The following is a 16028-nucleotide window of genomic DNA, read 5'->3' on the forward strand; positions in this document are numbered from 1 at the left end:
ACTGATTCCTTGTAAAATGTCTTTATCTGGCAGCAGACTTTGAGTTGTATGTTACACTGCCCTCTACCTACGTGTAGGTGCTGCTCAGTTGAGGAGGGCACTGACAATTACAGTACGTCTTAGCCTTTAAGAGTTAGGCTGCTGTTCAGAATTTAGCATAAAGAATAGGATGAAGAGTGTAACTTCAGAGAACCCATCTGTAAGTCAATAACTACCATCATAACGGACCTCACACAATGTGGATGTGTGCAGATGAAATGCCTAGAACGCAAATACGTTCTGATAATAAATAATCCAGACTAAGGTATGCAATGATCCTTGCCCAATCATTTTTACTAAAACCTTAGAACATTATGCAGCTGTTTGATGGCACAATGGGCAGTGAGACAGAAATGGGGGAGAGGAAGAAAAAAGCAATAAGCTTCACCTTAAGCAAAAATGGCTGATCAGACCACATTGGACCTATGCTTTGTAAGAACAGAGACAGGAGCTCTTGCTGACATCTAATGCAAAACCTGTTAGGTTTCAGCTCCTCCTAAACCCCTCTAATATTCATATAACAGTTTGGGTTGGAAAGGACCTTAAGATCAACTAGTTCCAACCTCCCTGCCATGGGCAAGGATGCCTCAAACTAGACTATGCCACTCAAATCTCTTGCCTATTGTTTGAGACTACTGCTGATACCTCGCGGACCCTCTCATAGGTCAACCACAGATGATCAAGAAAGTCAGGCCAAGCCTGGTGCTTCTAGTAGAAAGCCTTGTTGCACAATTATTATTACTCACAATATTACAATGGCAGTTTCTTTAAGATCACTTCAAGTCAATTTGGATTCCCTAAGCAATGAAAATTACCAGTAATTAGTCCTTGGGTATGGTCAATTTTTATGACAGGTGTAAATAAAAATGTGGGCATCATACTGGCAATGCGGTGTTGGAAGACAAGGGAGCAAGCCTTGCCTGTCATCAGGCAGGTTAGGTACTCCCAGGTTAGTTAGGGACCACAGGGAATGAATGTGCAGTGTCAATACGCTATCTAGTGGCTATACCGATTATGACATTTTTCCTGCATTCCTGTTCTGCTTGTGAATTGTAGTATTAAAAAGTACTTTAGACAAAATGAGGATTTGTGTTTAACCATTCCTTAATGAATCTAAGACATTTTGAGGTGATTAACGCAATAACAAAAGACAGGTAGCTAAGTCTGCATGGATATGCTGATAAAACTGTTGCTGGGAGGTTCTGGGCAGTCATTCTTGTCATTAACAGCATCCTGACAGGCACTGGGCAATCAGTTTTCTCCTTCATATACAGACCATAATCTAGACTACCTAATAAAAACCTGCTCAGTTTAGGAGTGCATCAAGAGCCAGTTCAAGTATTTTCTTTAGCTGCTAGATTACGCAATATTTTGCAAGATAAAAGCAGATAATCTGGATCCTTCAAACTGGGCACAAAGTACACAGTAATGGAGGGCCAGGTGTATTCTTCTCTAGTGGAGGAAACTAATCCCTCCCTTGGGATCATAGTCTAGGAAGAGGTGAAGATCACACAGAACAGCATTCTCCCTGTTTTCTGTTTCTGCCAGGGATGTAATTGACCTTCAGTAAATTATATAGCCTTCTACTGTGTCATTTATCTGTGAAACTGAGATAGTACTGTTTTGTGGAAGCTAAAACAGCTTTATAATTGATGAGTACTTCAGCTGTAAAGATGTATTTCCTATATTATATATATGAAATAGAAAATAATATATGACCTGTACCAGTGTACCAGTATATTTAGGGTGCAACTAGCACACAATTAGTTACATTAAAAAATAAAAAGTCTGACTCACCATTGCTCTTAGCCATTTTGCACTGGGCTGCTTAGTAACTGAGAAAGCTCCCTGGACAGCTGTTAAACCATTTATCTTTAAGTGCACTTAATTAAGTATGTGTATTTGGTTTAGGAGGCTGAGTAAAGATGGATGCTGAAGGCTTCAGCTTGTGTGGTATTTCTTGGACTGTTCTTTCCAGGAAAGAAGGAATTTTGTTCTTATCTTTCTTCATGCATCATGAAATCCAAGGTGACAATTTTGCTCTCCATTCCTGGTAAGTAATTCTATTTATACATAAGGGTTTTTTTGAACCCTCTAAACCAAGTTTAAAACAGTTGGTAAAGATTACCTACCTTTCTCATAATTATTTCTGATATAAAGCTTCTATGGTGCATGTTTTGCCACACAGGACACCAGTTAGTAAATACATATATAAATACAGCATATGTATGTGAAAGCGCCACACAGGTGGATGCTGGACTAAGTTTACAGACTGCGCTTGATAAGACAACACCATGACTTTCAGAAGCACATAAAAGTCAGTTTCTTGGTCTTGCTCTCTCATCCCAAATAAATCCAGACCTCAGAGACTTACACAATAAGCATGTAAGACTCAAGCAGGTCTACAGGCAACCTGCTTTGAGTGCTCAAAGCTGAGAGGCTTAGCCTTTTCCCTCCTACCCACAATAATTTTCTGTACTTTCTTCTGATTCAACATTCTCCCCAGATCAATTACCCTGAAAAGAGATATTTAAAACACAATTTAACCTAAAGAACTTTTGTTTTTAAGATGACTGCTAGTAACAGAGACTGACTTAAAAACAGATCAGAAAATTCCTCCCTAGGACTTCCAGCCTTGTGTGTCTAGGTCCAGAGTGCATGAACCTTCTACAATCTGTGTAACTTGGCCCCCAAAAGGCATCAAAATAATTAGTACAAGAAAAAAGTCTGACACTTAAGAGTCATTGCACAAACATTTAAAGAGAAGAAATAATTTCTTTTACAAATGTGTTTCTCTTGTATAAGAATAATTTTGTACAGAAAATAGCTCTTTATACATATACAGAAATACACTGACATTTAGATTTTCTATTAATGGATAACGATTAGATGCAATTTAAGATTTTGGCTATGTTTTAGTCACCAAATACCAATAGCACAGCAATACATCACTTCCCCAATATCTTTACACTGCTTGATTTACTGAATATTGACTCAAGACAGCAAAAACATTCCTAGAACCATGTTAATTCGCAAACACTCAAGTACCTTGAAACTCTTAGTTATGAAATACCTCCTGAAACTAATACCATCATTTCAGTGTCAAGGAATATGAACTTAAACCCTAACAAGGCAGCATTACTTTCTCACCTAGATTATCCTGCTGGCTAATACTGTAAAAACCAAATTGAACAGAAACTCTTGTATTAAACTGGTTTACTGTTACTGTGACCTTCAAAATGAGACAGCAGAAGCTACTCTAGTAAATGCTATACAGCATTAATACAACACATAAAGGTAATAAAAATATTTTCATTTTCTTAAGAAAACACCAGGGAAGGTAGAGGAAAGAAAAATCAGTAAATTAAGATATAAAAAGTAAATCTGTGAAGGATGAGAAAAAATTGAAAAGCACTTGTATATATATATATATATGTGAAATACAACAGTATGCTAGGAAGTACAGTTATTTCGAAAGACTGGATTTCTTCATAGACTGTTAGAAGACCATAGGTATCATGTGGACCTCAAATAGAAATGACATTCACTTTTCCTCTAAAATTGCTGGTTCAAGCACCTGTACTTATGTGCAAATTTCCTTTGTAATTAGTGGGAATGTAGAAACATTTGTCCTTGAAATACAACGCTAAGCAATAACCTTCTCTTGCTTACTGGGCATTTAGCAAGTTTAAATGGAAGATGTAAGCAAGAAAGTATATAACACAATGACACAAAAATATAAACTTAAGATTGTACGTGATCTCCTTAGTATTCATACACAGCTACTTAAGAGTTTGCCAGTGGTACCCTATGTGAGTACTGATGCTTCAATTCAAAGCATCAAAGATGAAGCTTCAAAGTCAAACATGGCTCTTGCTCTGAGTTAGCCAGTCACTTAACACATACAACTTCAAACAAATTCATCTGGAACTGGTCCACCTCTCCTTCTCATGGCACAGAGGTTGATATGAGACAGTAATGAATCACATTATACTGGTTCACATTTCTATGTAGTTAGAAGGAGAAACAAGCCACCTGCAAAAACTTATTCCAGTGATTTTGCAAATTCTGCATAGTCAATGTATCCATCGTTGTTCTTGTCATCATCTCTTAAGACATCATCTATTAGACTAATCAGCTCCTCTTCTTTCATTGCCTGGGTATGCTCACCACCTTCCTACAAAAACCAAAACCACATGGAACAGTTTAGCAGTGTTTACTGTCTAGTGCACATGTGACAGGTTACCAACAACTAACTCTTTGTTAAGCTACATTTGGTGTCTAATTTGGCACCAAGTTTTATGTAATCGTTTATACCAGGATAAGCAACTTTTACCAGGTGCAAGCCTATAAAATTCAAGTTCTCTGTGCCTCAGAACAAGCACTCTGTATCTAGTTACTATTCTTAACCAAAGTTCTAAAAGCTTAATAGCAGAGAGCATAATGATGGATAATAATCTAAGAGATGTATTCTTTGTCTCTTGGTGCAATATATACACTATAGATTTTATACAGCACAGAAACATCTTCCTGTGTGCCAGAACTTGCAAAATGCAGAGCTGGACAGTAACAGAGTAGTGAAAAAATCCAACACTAGCTTAAAAGTCAGTAAAATTCCTAGTAACATCCCTTGCAAGCAAAGGGAAGACAAAGATGTGCCTTTACACATGGAACAGCAAGTCATTATTCTGTTCTTGGTTTTTGCCACAGGTGCAAACAGGAAGTTATGCCAGCCTCAACTGCAGCTTCCAAAAAGTCAGTACGAGATGGTGTGTTAGTCTTGTCTTCCTAATGATTGTATCTTCCTACCTTGTCCTTAGATGTTCCTAGCTGGAAAGAGAATTCATGTTTAAAACAAAGGCTGACCATGTCTGGTTCTTCTAATACTATTTTTTTGCAAGAGGTTGCTTATGGTTCGTGTAATCTCAGCAGCAGCAGTTTGGAGTTGAGAACAGCAGCCTTAGAACCTCAAACAGCATTGTATCACATGCTACTTCTATAAGCCCTTGTGAGCATGACACCATTTTGGATTATGTTTTCTTTCTCCACATCCCTGCATACCGAAGTATCCCCTCTGACAAATCATGTTCACTTTACAGTCCTTCCTCATTCCAAAGTTTAAACGACAATGGAGACTTCTGGGAAACTTCCATGTGCCATGAAAAGCTGCAATAAAGCTAGCACATTCATAAATCAAAACTATTGGGGGGAAAATAACCTAACTTTCAGGCAAAACTGTAACTGCACTGAAGATGTGCTGTAGCTGTTCTACTGTAAACCACTTATAGAGAGTCAGAACTGTTTCCACATACACATGCCAACCACCTACCTCTTTGTGGACATGTGATATAGCAGTAGCAAGCTCTAACCCATCTAACAAATTATTGCCATCATAATCATGCATTTTGAAGTAATGAAGCTGCAGTTCTTGTGGAGACATCTCAGATTCTGGCTTCTCAATAACACCTTCCAAATGTTCCATGATGTGGCTAAGAAGAAAACCAAACAAACCTCATAACATAGCCATCGGTTAATATTTAATGCTCTGTTTACATCAAATTTAGTCTTTGATCAGGCAGCCACGTACACAAGAAACATCATATCTCTAAAAGCACCACGGACAACCAGGACAACCGAAAGCTGCTGTTTTATACTATGATGGAGGGGGTACAAAGGTTGGTTGTTACAGGTGCTGTAGTAGCTTCTAATGCCTTTTGTCTAAATTATGTTGATCTAGGTAAGGAGGATTCAGGCTGAAGGGTCCAGAGAGACCTTTCCAAGTCTGGTACCTCTACAAACTTACCAAACAGGTGTGTCTCATATTTCATTCTAGTCATACAAGATCCTGGGAAGAAGGCTGCCCTAGGCTTATGTCCAACTCACGTAACAGGACTTACGAGATAAGCAAATCACTAAGAAGCAAAGTTTATGTTTTTAGAACACAGAACACATACTCTTTATCTTGTACCAAGTTCTTATCCAGGCGAATATTTCCATGTTGACTCTCTCCTACGTGTTCCTCAGCTAGGGCAGAGATGATGAATGCAGCCAGAATGGAGAACAGCAAACGTACCCTAAAAATCCTTTGGGCCATCATGATCTCCTATAGAAAGGAAAACATTAAAACCCCCCAAAAAGAAAGCAGGTGAAAAATGCAACCTATTTTCAGCAGATTTACTGAGTGCTTAGAAATAAGCCCACTGAGTACTAGAGAAGAACTTTCTTCATTGCAAGCACTTCATAGCAAGCAGAAAAACCAAAGAGCTCCAATAAGAATCCCAGTGTGTCCCTGTTTCAAAGAAATACACTGTAATTCTCAGAGACATTCTTTTCCATGCAGCAAACGTGCACTCTTTAGCCATGCCTGCGTCTTCATACAGCTTCCAGATAACCACCCATGCCAACCCCACAGCTATGGCACCAAAGTCCGCTGGCGGCACCAAAGGGGCTGCATCAAATTAGTGGACCTATTAAGCCCGGACTAAATAACACACAGATTTAGACAGGTATTTACAGCGCTCGCTTCCCAGGCAACCGACTCGTTAAAGCGCTTCAGCGGGGCCACCACAGCAGCGATTGCTGGCCTGCCTTCTCTGTCCCGTCTCCCCCCTCCAGCCCACCCGCTGACAGCGGCGCTGACAGCCGCACTGCCAGCCTCGCTGCCCCCCCATGCCCCATCGCCCACCGCTCCGGTGCCGGTGCCACCGGCAGGGTACGCACCGTGGCTCACGGGGCCGGTGCCCCCGCGTCGGTGCTGAGGAGCGGAGCGCGGCCACCATGCCCGGCGTCACCCCTGACCCGGCGCGCGCACGCACGCACGCACGCACGCTCCCGCCCCGGCCGCCCATTGGTTGCGCCTCTCCGCTGGGCGGGGCCGGGCTCACCGCTCCGGGAGCTCCACGTGGAGCCACCGGGGGATCGCCCCGCCCACCGCCGGGCACCGGTCGCTGCCAAGGGGCGGCCGAGGCCCGTTAGTCCCACACTGTGCTGTTCGCTTCCCCTCTCACCACACATCCCGGGGCTCGAAGTCGGTACTGAGGGGGGGCCTGGCGTTCAGCCGGCTACCGAGAGCCTTATCCGGGGAGCAGCCCCAAGTCCTTCCCGCACGGAGCTTCACCGGCGGGGCCAGCGCTTCTCAGACCCCGCAGGGCCCGCACCGGTGGCGGGTGTCGGTGCCGGGGCACCCCGAGTGTGGAGGAGCCTCCGGGCACCTGGTGCCACGGTCCCACACTGCGGTACACACCTCCGCCGGGCGGGGCGGGGCAAGGCGAGCCCGGCATTAAGATGGCGGCCAGGGGGTTGCATTCACACGTGAAGCTGGAGGGGGAGATCGAGCGGTGCCGGGCAGAGGGGCAGTGGGCACAGCTCCGGTACCTGGCCCAGCAGCTGCTGCCGCCGGCTCGGCCCCCGCGCAAGGCGGCTGGGGGTGCGCAGGACGCCGGTAAGCGGGGGGCGGGCGGAGCGGGGCAGAGCGGCCGCTGTTAGCGCAGCCCCACGGGTATGGGGTGGCCGGTGGTTCCTTGCTGCTGCCCGGAGCTCGGCAGCCTGGTGCGGATGGGAGCTGCGGCTGCCCCGAGTCCCAGGGTTGCGGAGAGGGCACGGAGGTCCCCGCACGGGTTGCGGGGTGGTGCCCGGTGTTACCCCATAGGCTCTCTGGCCCCGCAGCTGGAGCCCAGGAAGCCGCGTTCAGGAAGATAACGTTGTTTCCTCATGTCAGTGCTTCCGAGTCCGCAGGGCTGCGAGGGGAAGCGCAGGGCTTGGGGGTGTCGGACGGGAGGAAGGGGAGGCAGCGTTTTCTCGGTGCCGCTGCGCTCGGTGGCTCTCTTGGGTTGAGCATCCTCGGCTGCGCTGCGGAGAAGCGACACACCGAACTCCTTCCTGTTTGTTCCTCTGCACCATCTCGATGTGTGTGATGCCGAGTCCCTCTTCCTGCCTTCCCCACCCTGCTCTGGGTGCCTTTGCCTTATATCCTTCCATTTCCGAAGGAAACTGACTTGTTTAAAGGCTTGGGCTCATTCGAGCATCCCTTCACATGTAAGACAGATTTCATAAATAAACATCTTTTTCACATGTGACAGCACACTACTTTGCTTCCTTTTAAACGAAATCGGTTGTAAGAAGTAAGGCAGCCTAACTTTCTAACTAATACAAATATAAAACTCTGTGTAGTCAACAGTAGTTGTGAAAGGATCGGATTCTCACTACTTTATTGGTACAAGAGTCTCTGCAGCTGAAGTCGAAGCACATATTTCTATGAATAACCCACTTCAGAGGAGTGTTTCTAGCATTAATTGAAGCTTGGGGAGATGTTGTTAGCTTAAAACACAATTATTTATGAGGCTTTCCAAGCATATACGTGCCACAGATCAAACCCTGTGTTGAGAACAGCACAGCTAAAATGAACTTTAGTCAGGTTTCATCAGTGCTTCCTAGGTGCAGAGATCATCATGCGGTTTGGGGGCAATAATAGTTGAGTTCATATTAGTTGGTCACTTGTAATTAGTGTGCATAACAACATTCTGATTGCTGTAAAAACATCGTTTGTTAAATTGCTGCTATGCCATCGTAACATGCTAGTTATGAAAGAGGAATGTTTTGCTGGTCCTACAGAACATTTCTTCCATCAAGGGACTAGTAGCAGTTTTGTGTTTCTAGAAACACAGCAGTGTATCTTGGTGGGGTTTTTTAATAGTACTATTTGCTTTAAGAGGCTGTATATTTATTTCTTAATTACACATGGTCTCATGTAAGTTCTTAAGGTTGTTATAACCTGAAAGCTCTTCAGTTGTATAGAAATGATTGCATGTGAGGTTGGAGGAGGAATAGGCTTGGATATTTATACTTCCCATTTCAGGTACCTGTGCTTTGTACAAGTTAGTCGTAGACCTGCAATTGGGCAGGAAGAGCTGTGGTTCTAATTTGATACTCAACTAAACATGCCTCAACAAGGAGGTCTAAAGCACCTCCAAGGTGATTCTTTATGCCAAATGTAGCATACATAGTAAGTGGGGATAAGTCATCCTATGGGCTGGAAATATAGAAATAGATACACTGTCATGTCTCCTACATTCAACAGTTTTAGACTTTGAAATGTGAAGCATACATGAAATGTAGGGCTTGGCTCTTTGATCTATGAAGATTTGCTTGCCCTTGACTCACTAGTCAGCTGATTGAGGTACTACTTTTATGCATAAAAGAACTGCAGAACTGGACTCATCATACAGGAACTCCAAGTGCATTGGCAGATGAAACTTATTTTTCCAGCATATGATTGCAGCATCGCGTGATGCTTCGTCCTGTATCCAGTGCTACTACCTGAGTCTGAGTTTCTTTTCACACTGGGACAGTAAACAGGAAGGGATTTTAACGTAGAGAGTCTTTTACGTGGTGTGTTAGTTATGTCACTGGATCAACCTTTGTGTGTCTTTAGTCATGGATATGTAAAATGTGTTGAAATTCTCTATTTTTATACTTCTTGTGAACTTTTAGGAAGATCTTTAAAGTTTCTGATGTGGTTACTGTTCTGCAGTGAAATCCATCTGTAGTCTGAAACATGTGTTTCATACCTGCATGTTTATAAATCGGGAGCATGCACTTAAATGTTTGCAGAGAGTGGTCTTATAGTTTTCTGTGATGGAACTTTTTTCTTTCTGCGAGTTCTTCTTTACCCCTCATTTGAGTTACTATTTGTGTGTTGTTTCATTTTTATAATGCTATTTATCAGCAGTATGACACTAAGCAATGTTTCTTGTCTGTTGGTATGTGCTTTCAGAGGACTATGGGAACATGCTGCTTGCAGAGGCTCTGCTGGAAGAATGTCTGAAGGAAAACTTTGGCAAACTGAAGGACTCCATTCCACTGACAGAGAAGAATGAGCCAAAACTGAGTGAAGCTAAACAGCATTTGACCAATATCTTAAGCAGAGGAAAACTAAGAGTAAGCAGACTCTGTTTTAATTCCTGCCACCTGGACGCTTCTTTCATATGATTATTAGTCTGATACAAAGTGTTGGTGTTGCCTGTTCATGTCCCTGTATGTACAGTGCTATATTGTAGGTATTGCTAATGGATTGGTAATTCACTACCTCTTTGCAGTGTCTTCTGCTGGAATGCTTGCTTTTTTCATATGCAAACAAATTATCTGTTGCAACTATGTATCCAGTTTATTTGTTTTGTTATGGATCGGTTTATTTGTTTATTATGTATCCAGTTTGTTTTGTTATGTATTCAGTTTATTTGTTTTGTTACCTATCCAGTTTATTTGTTTTGTTAGAAAGAAGCAGGATAAATATTGAGGACTTCCCTGGGGTGGTAGGGCATGGCTGCATAACAGTGCTGTCAGGCTAGCACAGCTCAATGATCTACTGCTGCTCCTGGTTTGAGGGAATTGTGTCAGCTCCACATCAGAGGTAAAACATACAGCAGGCTGCTGTCAGGCACCTCAGGTTGTGGTGTGAGTTCAGGACCGCAGCCTTGTGCTGCTTTCAGTCTATGCCAGAGAAGTTACACAAAGTGATGCTTTTATTTGTGGCCTGGGTGCAGCTTGGTTGTGGATCTCCAGGAGTGCTTTAAGACTTTGCCTCCTGCTGTGTTGGTATTCTTGGATGCACAGTTGCATAACTGGTTTTAAAATGATCATGAATTACAACAGTCTGTTTTAGGGTTACTTTGGGTCCTGAAACTTACAGACTAGTTAGTTTGGATGTGTGTGCTGTACTTTCACTGTGTTAATTTCCAGGAAGCAAGTGTGCAGCAGATTCTTTGCTTGTTAACTTCTTGAAAGTCAACTTATTTCAGAAGTAAAAAGGAGAGGGGGGAGGAAGAGGAGTCCATCCAATGCTCTTGCTTTATAGTTTAGCCTCAGCAATACAGAATGACTGAATTCTTCCAGGTTTTACTGTTAAGTTTGGCTGCCTGAGTTGCCATTACTATTTCTTTGTTAGTGGTGACTGGGCTACTCATGCAGCGTTGACCATGTGTTGACTGCGTGTATTGGAAAAACAAAAGGAGTATGGAGTCTTTGAAGCATAAAAAGGGTCTGAACAGATGTATTTTAGTGAAATAGTTTTTTTTTGTTATACAAATGTGCACGCATGTTTTCAATCCTTCAGAAACTGAATAGATGTTAGGAATAGCAGACATGTCTTCTGGTTTTCTACCTTTGCCTGAAAATTCTTTTGATAACTTAAGGAAATTTGAGTACTTTCTTGCTATACAAATTAAATGTACAGTGGAAAGGGGAGCACTTGACTAAAAAGTGATGCCTTGTGCCCAGCTTAAAAGCAGGGGAATTGATGTGTATATAGCTAGTTCTGACAATGCCAGGCTTTTATGTGCTACCTGTGGCTGGTGAATCAATAGAGTAGTTCATACGAAACCAGAGAGGTGGCTTGCAAGCTGTGTGTTTCCAGACGGAGCTTCAGAGTACTTGCCTGACCTTTGTTGCTTGCTGTTCTCGTAAGCATAGCCCTAAGATCTCCACTTAAATCCTTCCTGCTCTGGCCTACTCTAGCAGTGTTGAGGGGAAAGCATTACAAATCTGCTTAATTTGTTCCAAAGTGCCTCATTCTTGCTGTCTGGTATTTTGCCATGTAAACACTCTTTTCCTTTTCCCACTCTGTTTCAGCCTAAGTATATGACAGAAGCTATGCTGATCATAGGAAAGCTTCATTACGTGGAGGGATCCTACAGAGATGCCATCAGCATGTATGCAAGAGCAGGAATTGACGACCTCTCGACAAAAGATGAACCTTTGTACATGCTGCGTTTGGTAACTGAGGCCTTCGTTATTAAAGGTAAAAGACCACGTGTGTGTATTGGAAATGTGCTGTCTTTAGATGGAAGTTGAAGGTGGTTTCTAATTTGGTTGGAGCAGAAGTAGGGCAATGTTGCATGCTTTAGAAGATCCTGCTGTGTATGGTTTGTAGTTTAAACTTAAAGGTGTTGTGGAGTCTTAGTCCATGGTTTTTAAACTTGGCTGGCTTGTAAAGAAATGCTTGAAATTGGAAATCTTGTGGTAACTGTTGACTGTACGTGAGCAACACAATCGAGCTTGTGTATCCGATTTGGGAAAACCTAAATCAGGAACCCATCAGAATTGAGGCTGATCCTTTCTCTTTGGAAGAGTTCATCTATTTGAAAATCTTGGATTTCTGTGAATAAAGCAAGAATGATGTTTCCAAGTTTTAAACTCTGGGCTAACAGAATATGTGCTTTCAAAGCAGGTAGTATATTTTTGCAGTGCATGTCACACAGTATCAGACCTTATGTGCAAACAGGAATCTCTCCTTCCCCTTGTAATTCTACGGACATTGCAGTGTTTGAGAGATCCTAATAAAAGCTGCCTCTATGGGTAGTGAAATTGTGTTTCCATTTTGAGTGGGGGGAAAGGAAGACCCTAATCATTATTTTTGGCTTTGGGGGGAAAAATGATCAGTAATCTTCTCCTTCATTTGCTTTCAGTTCCTTTATAAATGTTGCTCAAGTACTGCTACCTATCTACTGCTTTCTACTCTTTTCAGCATGTCCACCAGCTATTTAGGTGAATGAGAGCTCTGATGATCAGATACCTTCAACTGGTATGTAAAAGAGTGAAACTAAATCAACCCAAAATACTGTTTGACTAGGCTGCTAGTTTTGCTGATAATAATTTGGGTGTTTCATGATCTCACACAGTCATTCAGCTCTTTTAAAAACCTGTTAGTGCTGCTTTGCTTGCTTTGATTTTGTTTTCTGTGGCACTTGTTGAATCTGCTTCATTAATGAGCTTCTGTGGAGTAAGACTAATTTACTTGTAACTCACACTAACACTTGCATGGTGCAGAGGAGCAAGTAACTGCTAGTGCGTTCATAGCAGTGTATTTTAGAGTAACTATTGGTGCACTCTTGAGTCTGAAGGAGATGCGCTGTCCTCACTGGGAACTGCAGAAGGCCCTTGGTGGGGTATGAATACAATGACAAGGTACGCATGATCACTGATGGAATAACACTGTTCCTGTGAGGTCTGTTCTATGCTGTTGGCTACCTCATTTGTATATGAAGATACTGGGGGTGGAGGTGTTTGCCTCAGAGGATCAGGCTGTAATATTTTTCTCCCATGTGTTTTAGCATGCAATGTAACTATTATGTTGTCCCTGTGTTTGTGTATAAACTGTAAGGAGCCCCTGCCATTGCAGAGCAACCTTTATGCTATTACTGTTCCATGTGTTTTATTCTCCATGATGATTATTTTCAGATTAGACAGGTTATCAAAGGTATAGTAAGTCACTCAGTATGGTGCAGAAGTTTCTAACAGAGGGAAGTCAGGCAGAGTAGAGCTTGTCCCGCTGAGTTTGGAGAGGGTGCTCACTGCTAGGATCACTGTTCCCCCATGCCATGGGCTCAGCCTTACAGTCTTAAGAGAAATAAGCTCTTAAACATTAGAAATTAGTGCAGGTAACTATGGTAATAGAAGCGTGGATTTAAATTTTAATTTCAAAACATGTCTGTCCAGGCTCCATCTTGCAGGGCAAGTAACAGCACACAGTTGAATCATTTAAAGTTCATTTATGCTGAAGATTCTTATTGATCCATGAAATATTACTGCCTTTGGTTGAGCTACTGGTTGCTTACACAAGCTGAAACCTTCTTTGAAGATGCTCTTGAACATAGCTGTTAGTAAAATTATTGCAGGGGTTGTCTAGGCAGCAGTCCAGGAAAGCTACAGTCCAGGCTTTGTTTCAAGGCATAACTTAGATTCCCCACTTAATTTCTTATCCACATTTTCAGTAATGGAAGAAAGCAGTTGGTTTAATACAATATCCCTGTTCATCCAGAATTAAACACCAGAACTTTGTATTGCTTCATGGTATGAACCTGAAACCACCTTGGTTTTGTGTAACTACTACTGCTGGGTTGTGCGTACATGCAGAATGACGGTAGGTTCTCAAACACATGGTGTTATACTGGAGAGGTCATGGAAGAAAGAAAAGTGAAACCAGAGGTACCAACACTTTTACTGTGAAGAAGAGCTCTCTGGCAGATGAAGTCAGTGATAGAAATGAAATGTGAACCAGCAAAGCATGAGTTTGCTTTTTTTTAGAGCACCCTTTAAGCTCCATAGTACTGAAGGTTGGCTATTGAGCTAAATCCCCGGGCTCTTCCTCTGAAGGTCCATAGCATGTAATAGGTTCATATTATGGTAAGAAGCAATGTGCGTTTGCACCCTTGTAATTGAACTGCAGAAGTTGGAGAGGGAAAAAGTTTCTTGCTTGTCTTGCTCAGCAGACTTCCACCCATGGTGAGTAGCAAGCAGTAAATGTTGAGGTTCTTTACAAGAGGAGGAATTTGAGCAGTTAACAAGTCACAGGAGAAATGGCAGAGGGCAAGACTCTTCCAGTTTCTCGACTGACTGCTCCTGCTTGTTTCTAAATCCCTGCATTGAGAAGAGAGAAGTTCTGCGGGTGCTGTGAGTAGAGCTCTGATGACAGTTTGATTTGTCATTATGACTAATCTTAACCTCAGTAGTTAGTTAATAGGTGATTGGTCTCTACTTGTCTCCTTCCTCATCATCTTCTGTGAAGTTAATTCCTTAAAACCTCTGCTCAGTTCACAGTACTCGGGCAATCTCTGATGCAAGCAGTTCTGTCTGTTGCATAAAACAGTGAGTCTGGTGTGGAGGAGCTCCCTGTGTCCACCATATCATCTGTTGGGCCAGGCACAACAGTTGAGCTAGTCTTCCTCCATCTGGAGTGGGGTAGCCTGGAGATACATAGCTCTCTCAATCTGTGCAGTGATGACAGGGTTGCAAATGGTATCTATGTGGTTTTCTAGTGAGTTAAAGCTTTAATATTCCCACTGCCTTTTTTTGTCAAGGAATCACAAAATGGTTTGGGTTGGAAAGGACCTTAAGGTCATCCAGTTCCAGCCCCCTGCCATGGGCAGGGACACCTCACACTAAACCATGGCACCCAAGGCTCTGTCCAACCTGACCTGGAACACTACCAGAGATGGAACACAGCTTCCCTAAGAAAGGGAAGAGAGCAAGGCGATGGTGTGTCTGTAAGAAGCTTTGATCATAGTCTGCGTTTTGTGCTGACAAAGAAGTCACACAAGTACAAGGGAACGAGACTTTGTTAGTTCAGTGGCTCAGAGCAATCCTTATTTTGTTCTTAAATCCATTTAAATCATTTAAAGGTATTTAAGATCTGCAGTGTGACACCTGCAGAAAAAGGTGTAAGATCATGGGACAGACTGTGCTGGGTTGAGACCCTAGTCTTTAGAGCATTCCTAAGAGCTGTGAATGCTATTGCTGAAAGCAAAACCCTAAATCCACCATGTGAGGGTTTTTCCTGAGCTTGGTAAACAGCCTGGAGTCTGCACCCAGGGTTCTGGGTTCAGTCCAGTTTGTTATGGTTTTTTAGGAGGTTTTGGGGTCATTTTTAGGACAGATTGCTGAGTTTGTGTGTTTTCCTGTTTCTTTTGTGATAATATCTTTCAAAACTCTTAACAATAAGGAGGTCACTATTGCTTGGAAGTAAATTGTTCTGCTGTCTCCCTATGTGAAACCTTTGTCTTGGGGTTGTAGTGCTGGAAGTGGTTGTTTGGAGGTTCTGCTGGTGTCCTGAAAGGAAAATGGTGATATCACACAGAGATAACAAACAGAAAACCTGACCAACCTTTCACTCAGCTGGTTTGAGCACTGCCTGCTTGGTTTTAGTCATGAGTTTAAATTGACCGACTGAAGCCTCAAAATTTGATTAATCTACTTGAAACTTCTTTCGTGCTTGTGCTGCTCCATTAATTCTGATTTTGTTGGTTTGCAGAACTGTTAAAAACTGACAGGTTTGCATTCAGCGAACACATGTCTGGTATTAAGGTTGCTCATACTAGCTAATCAAAGCGTGTATCACCCACTTGTTAATACACTTCATTGGAGGCTTTCATTTTGATATTTGCTTGTGTGTGATTTTTCTCATGTGGTTTTCGATGTGATGATTGATTTCCTAGGTG

General features: G+C 42.5%; 2 protein-coding genes across 3 annotated transcripts in view; one reads left to right on the plus strand and one right to left on the minus strand.

Moving 5' to 3' along the window:
* Positions 1-2780: 2780 nt before the first annotated feature.
* MCFD2 (multiple coagulation factor deficiency 2, ER cargo receptor complex subunit) lies at positions 2781-6839 on the minus strand. The gene is made up of 4 exons (XM_031045085.2): positions 6760-6839; positions 5994-6142; positions 5369-5528; positions 2781-4216 (listed from the first exon to the last, which is right to left on the minus strand). The coding sequence occupies exons 2-4, from the start codon at positions 6134-6136 to the stop codon at positions 4085-4087; spliced, it is 435 nt and encodes a 144-aa protein (XP_030900945.2). The 5' UTR covers positions 6137-6142; positions 6760-6839; the 3' UTR covers positions 2781-4084.
* Positions 6840-7243: 404 nt separating this feature from the next.
* The window catches only part of TTC7A (tetratricopeptide repeat domain 7A), a 167710-nt gene continuing 158925 nt past the window's right edge, over positions 7244-16028 (plus strand). The window contains exons 1-3 of one of the 2 annotated variants that reach the window (XM_034060407.1): positions 7244-7480; positions 9812-9975; positions 11665-11833. In XM_034060407.1, coding sequence (XP_033916298.1) covers positions 7324-7480; positions 9812-9975; positions 11665-11833 — 490 coding nt within the window. In that variant the 5' untranslated portion in view covers positions 7244-7323. The remainder of the gene's footprint in view (positions 7481-9811; positions 9976-11664; positions 11834-16028) is intronic. The other variant, XM_034060406.1, reaches the window with a different exon arrangement.

The sequence above is a fragment of the Melopsittacus undulatus genome, chromosome 3 (assembly GCF_012275295.1).
Source record: "Melopsittacus undulatus isolate bMelUnd1 chromosome 3, bMelUnd1.mat.Z, whole genome shotgun sequence".
Taxonomy (NCBI): Eukaryota; Metazoa; Chordata; class Aves; order Psittaciformes; family Psittaculidae; genus Melopsittacus; species Melopsittacus undulatus.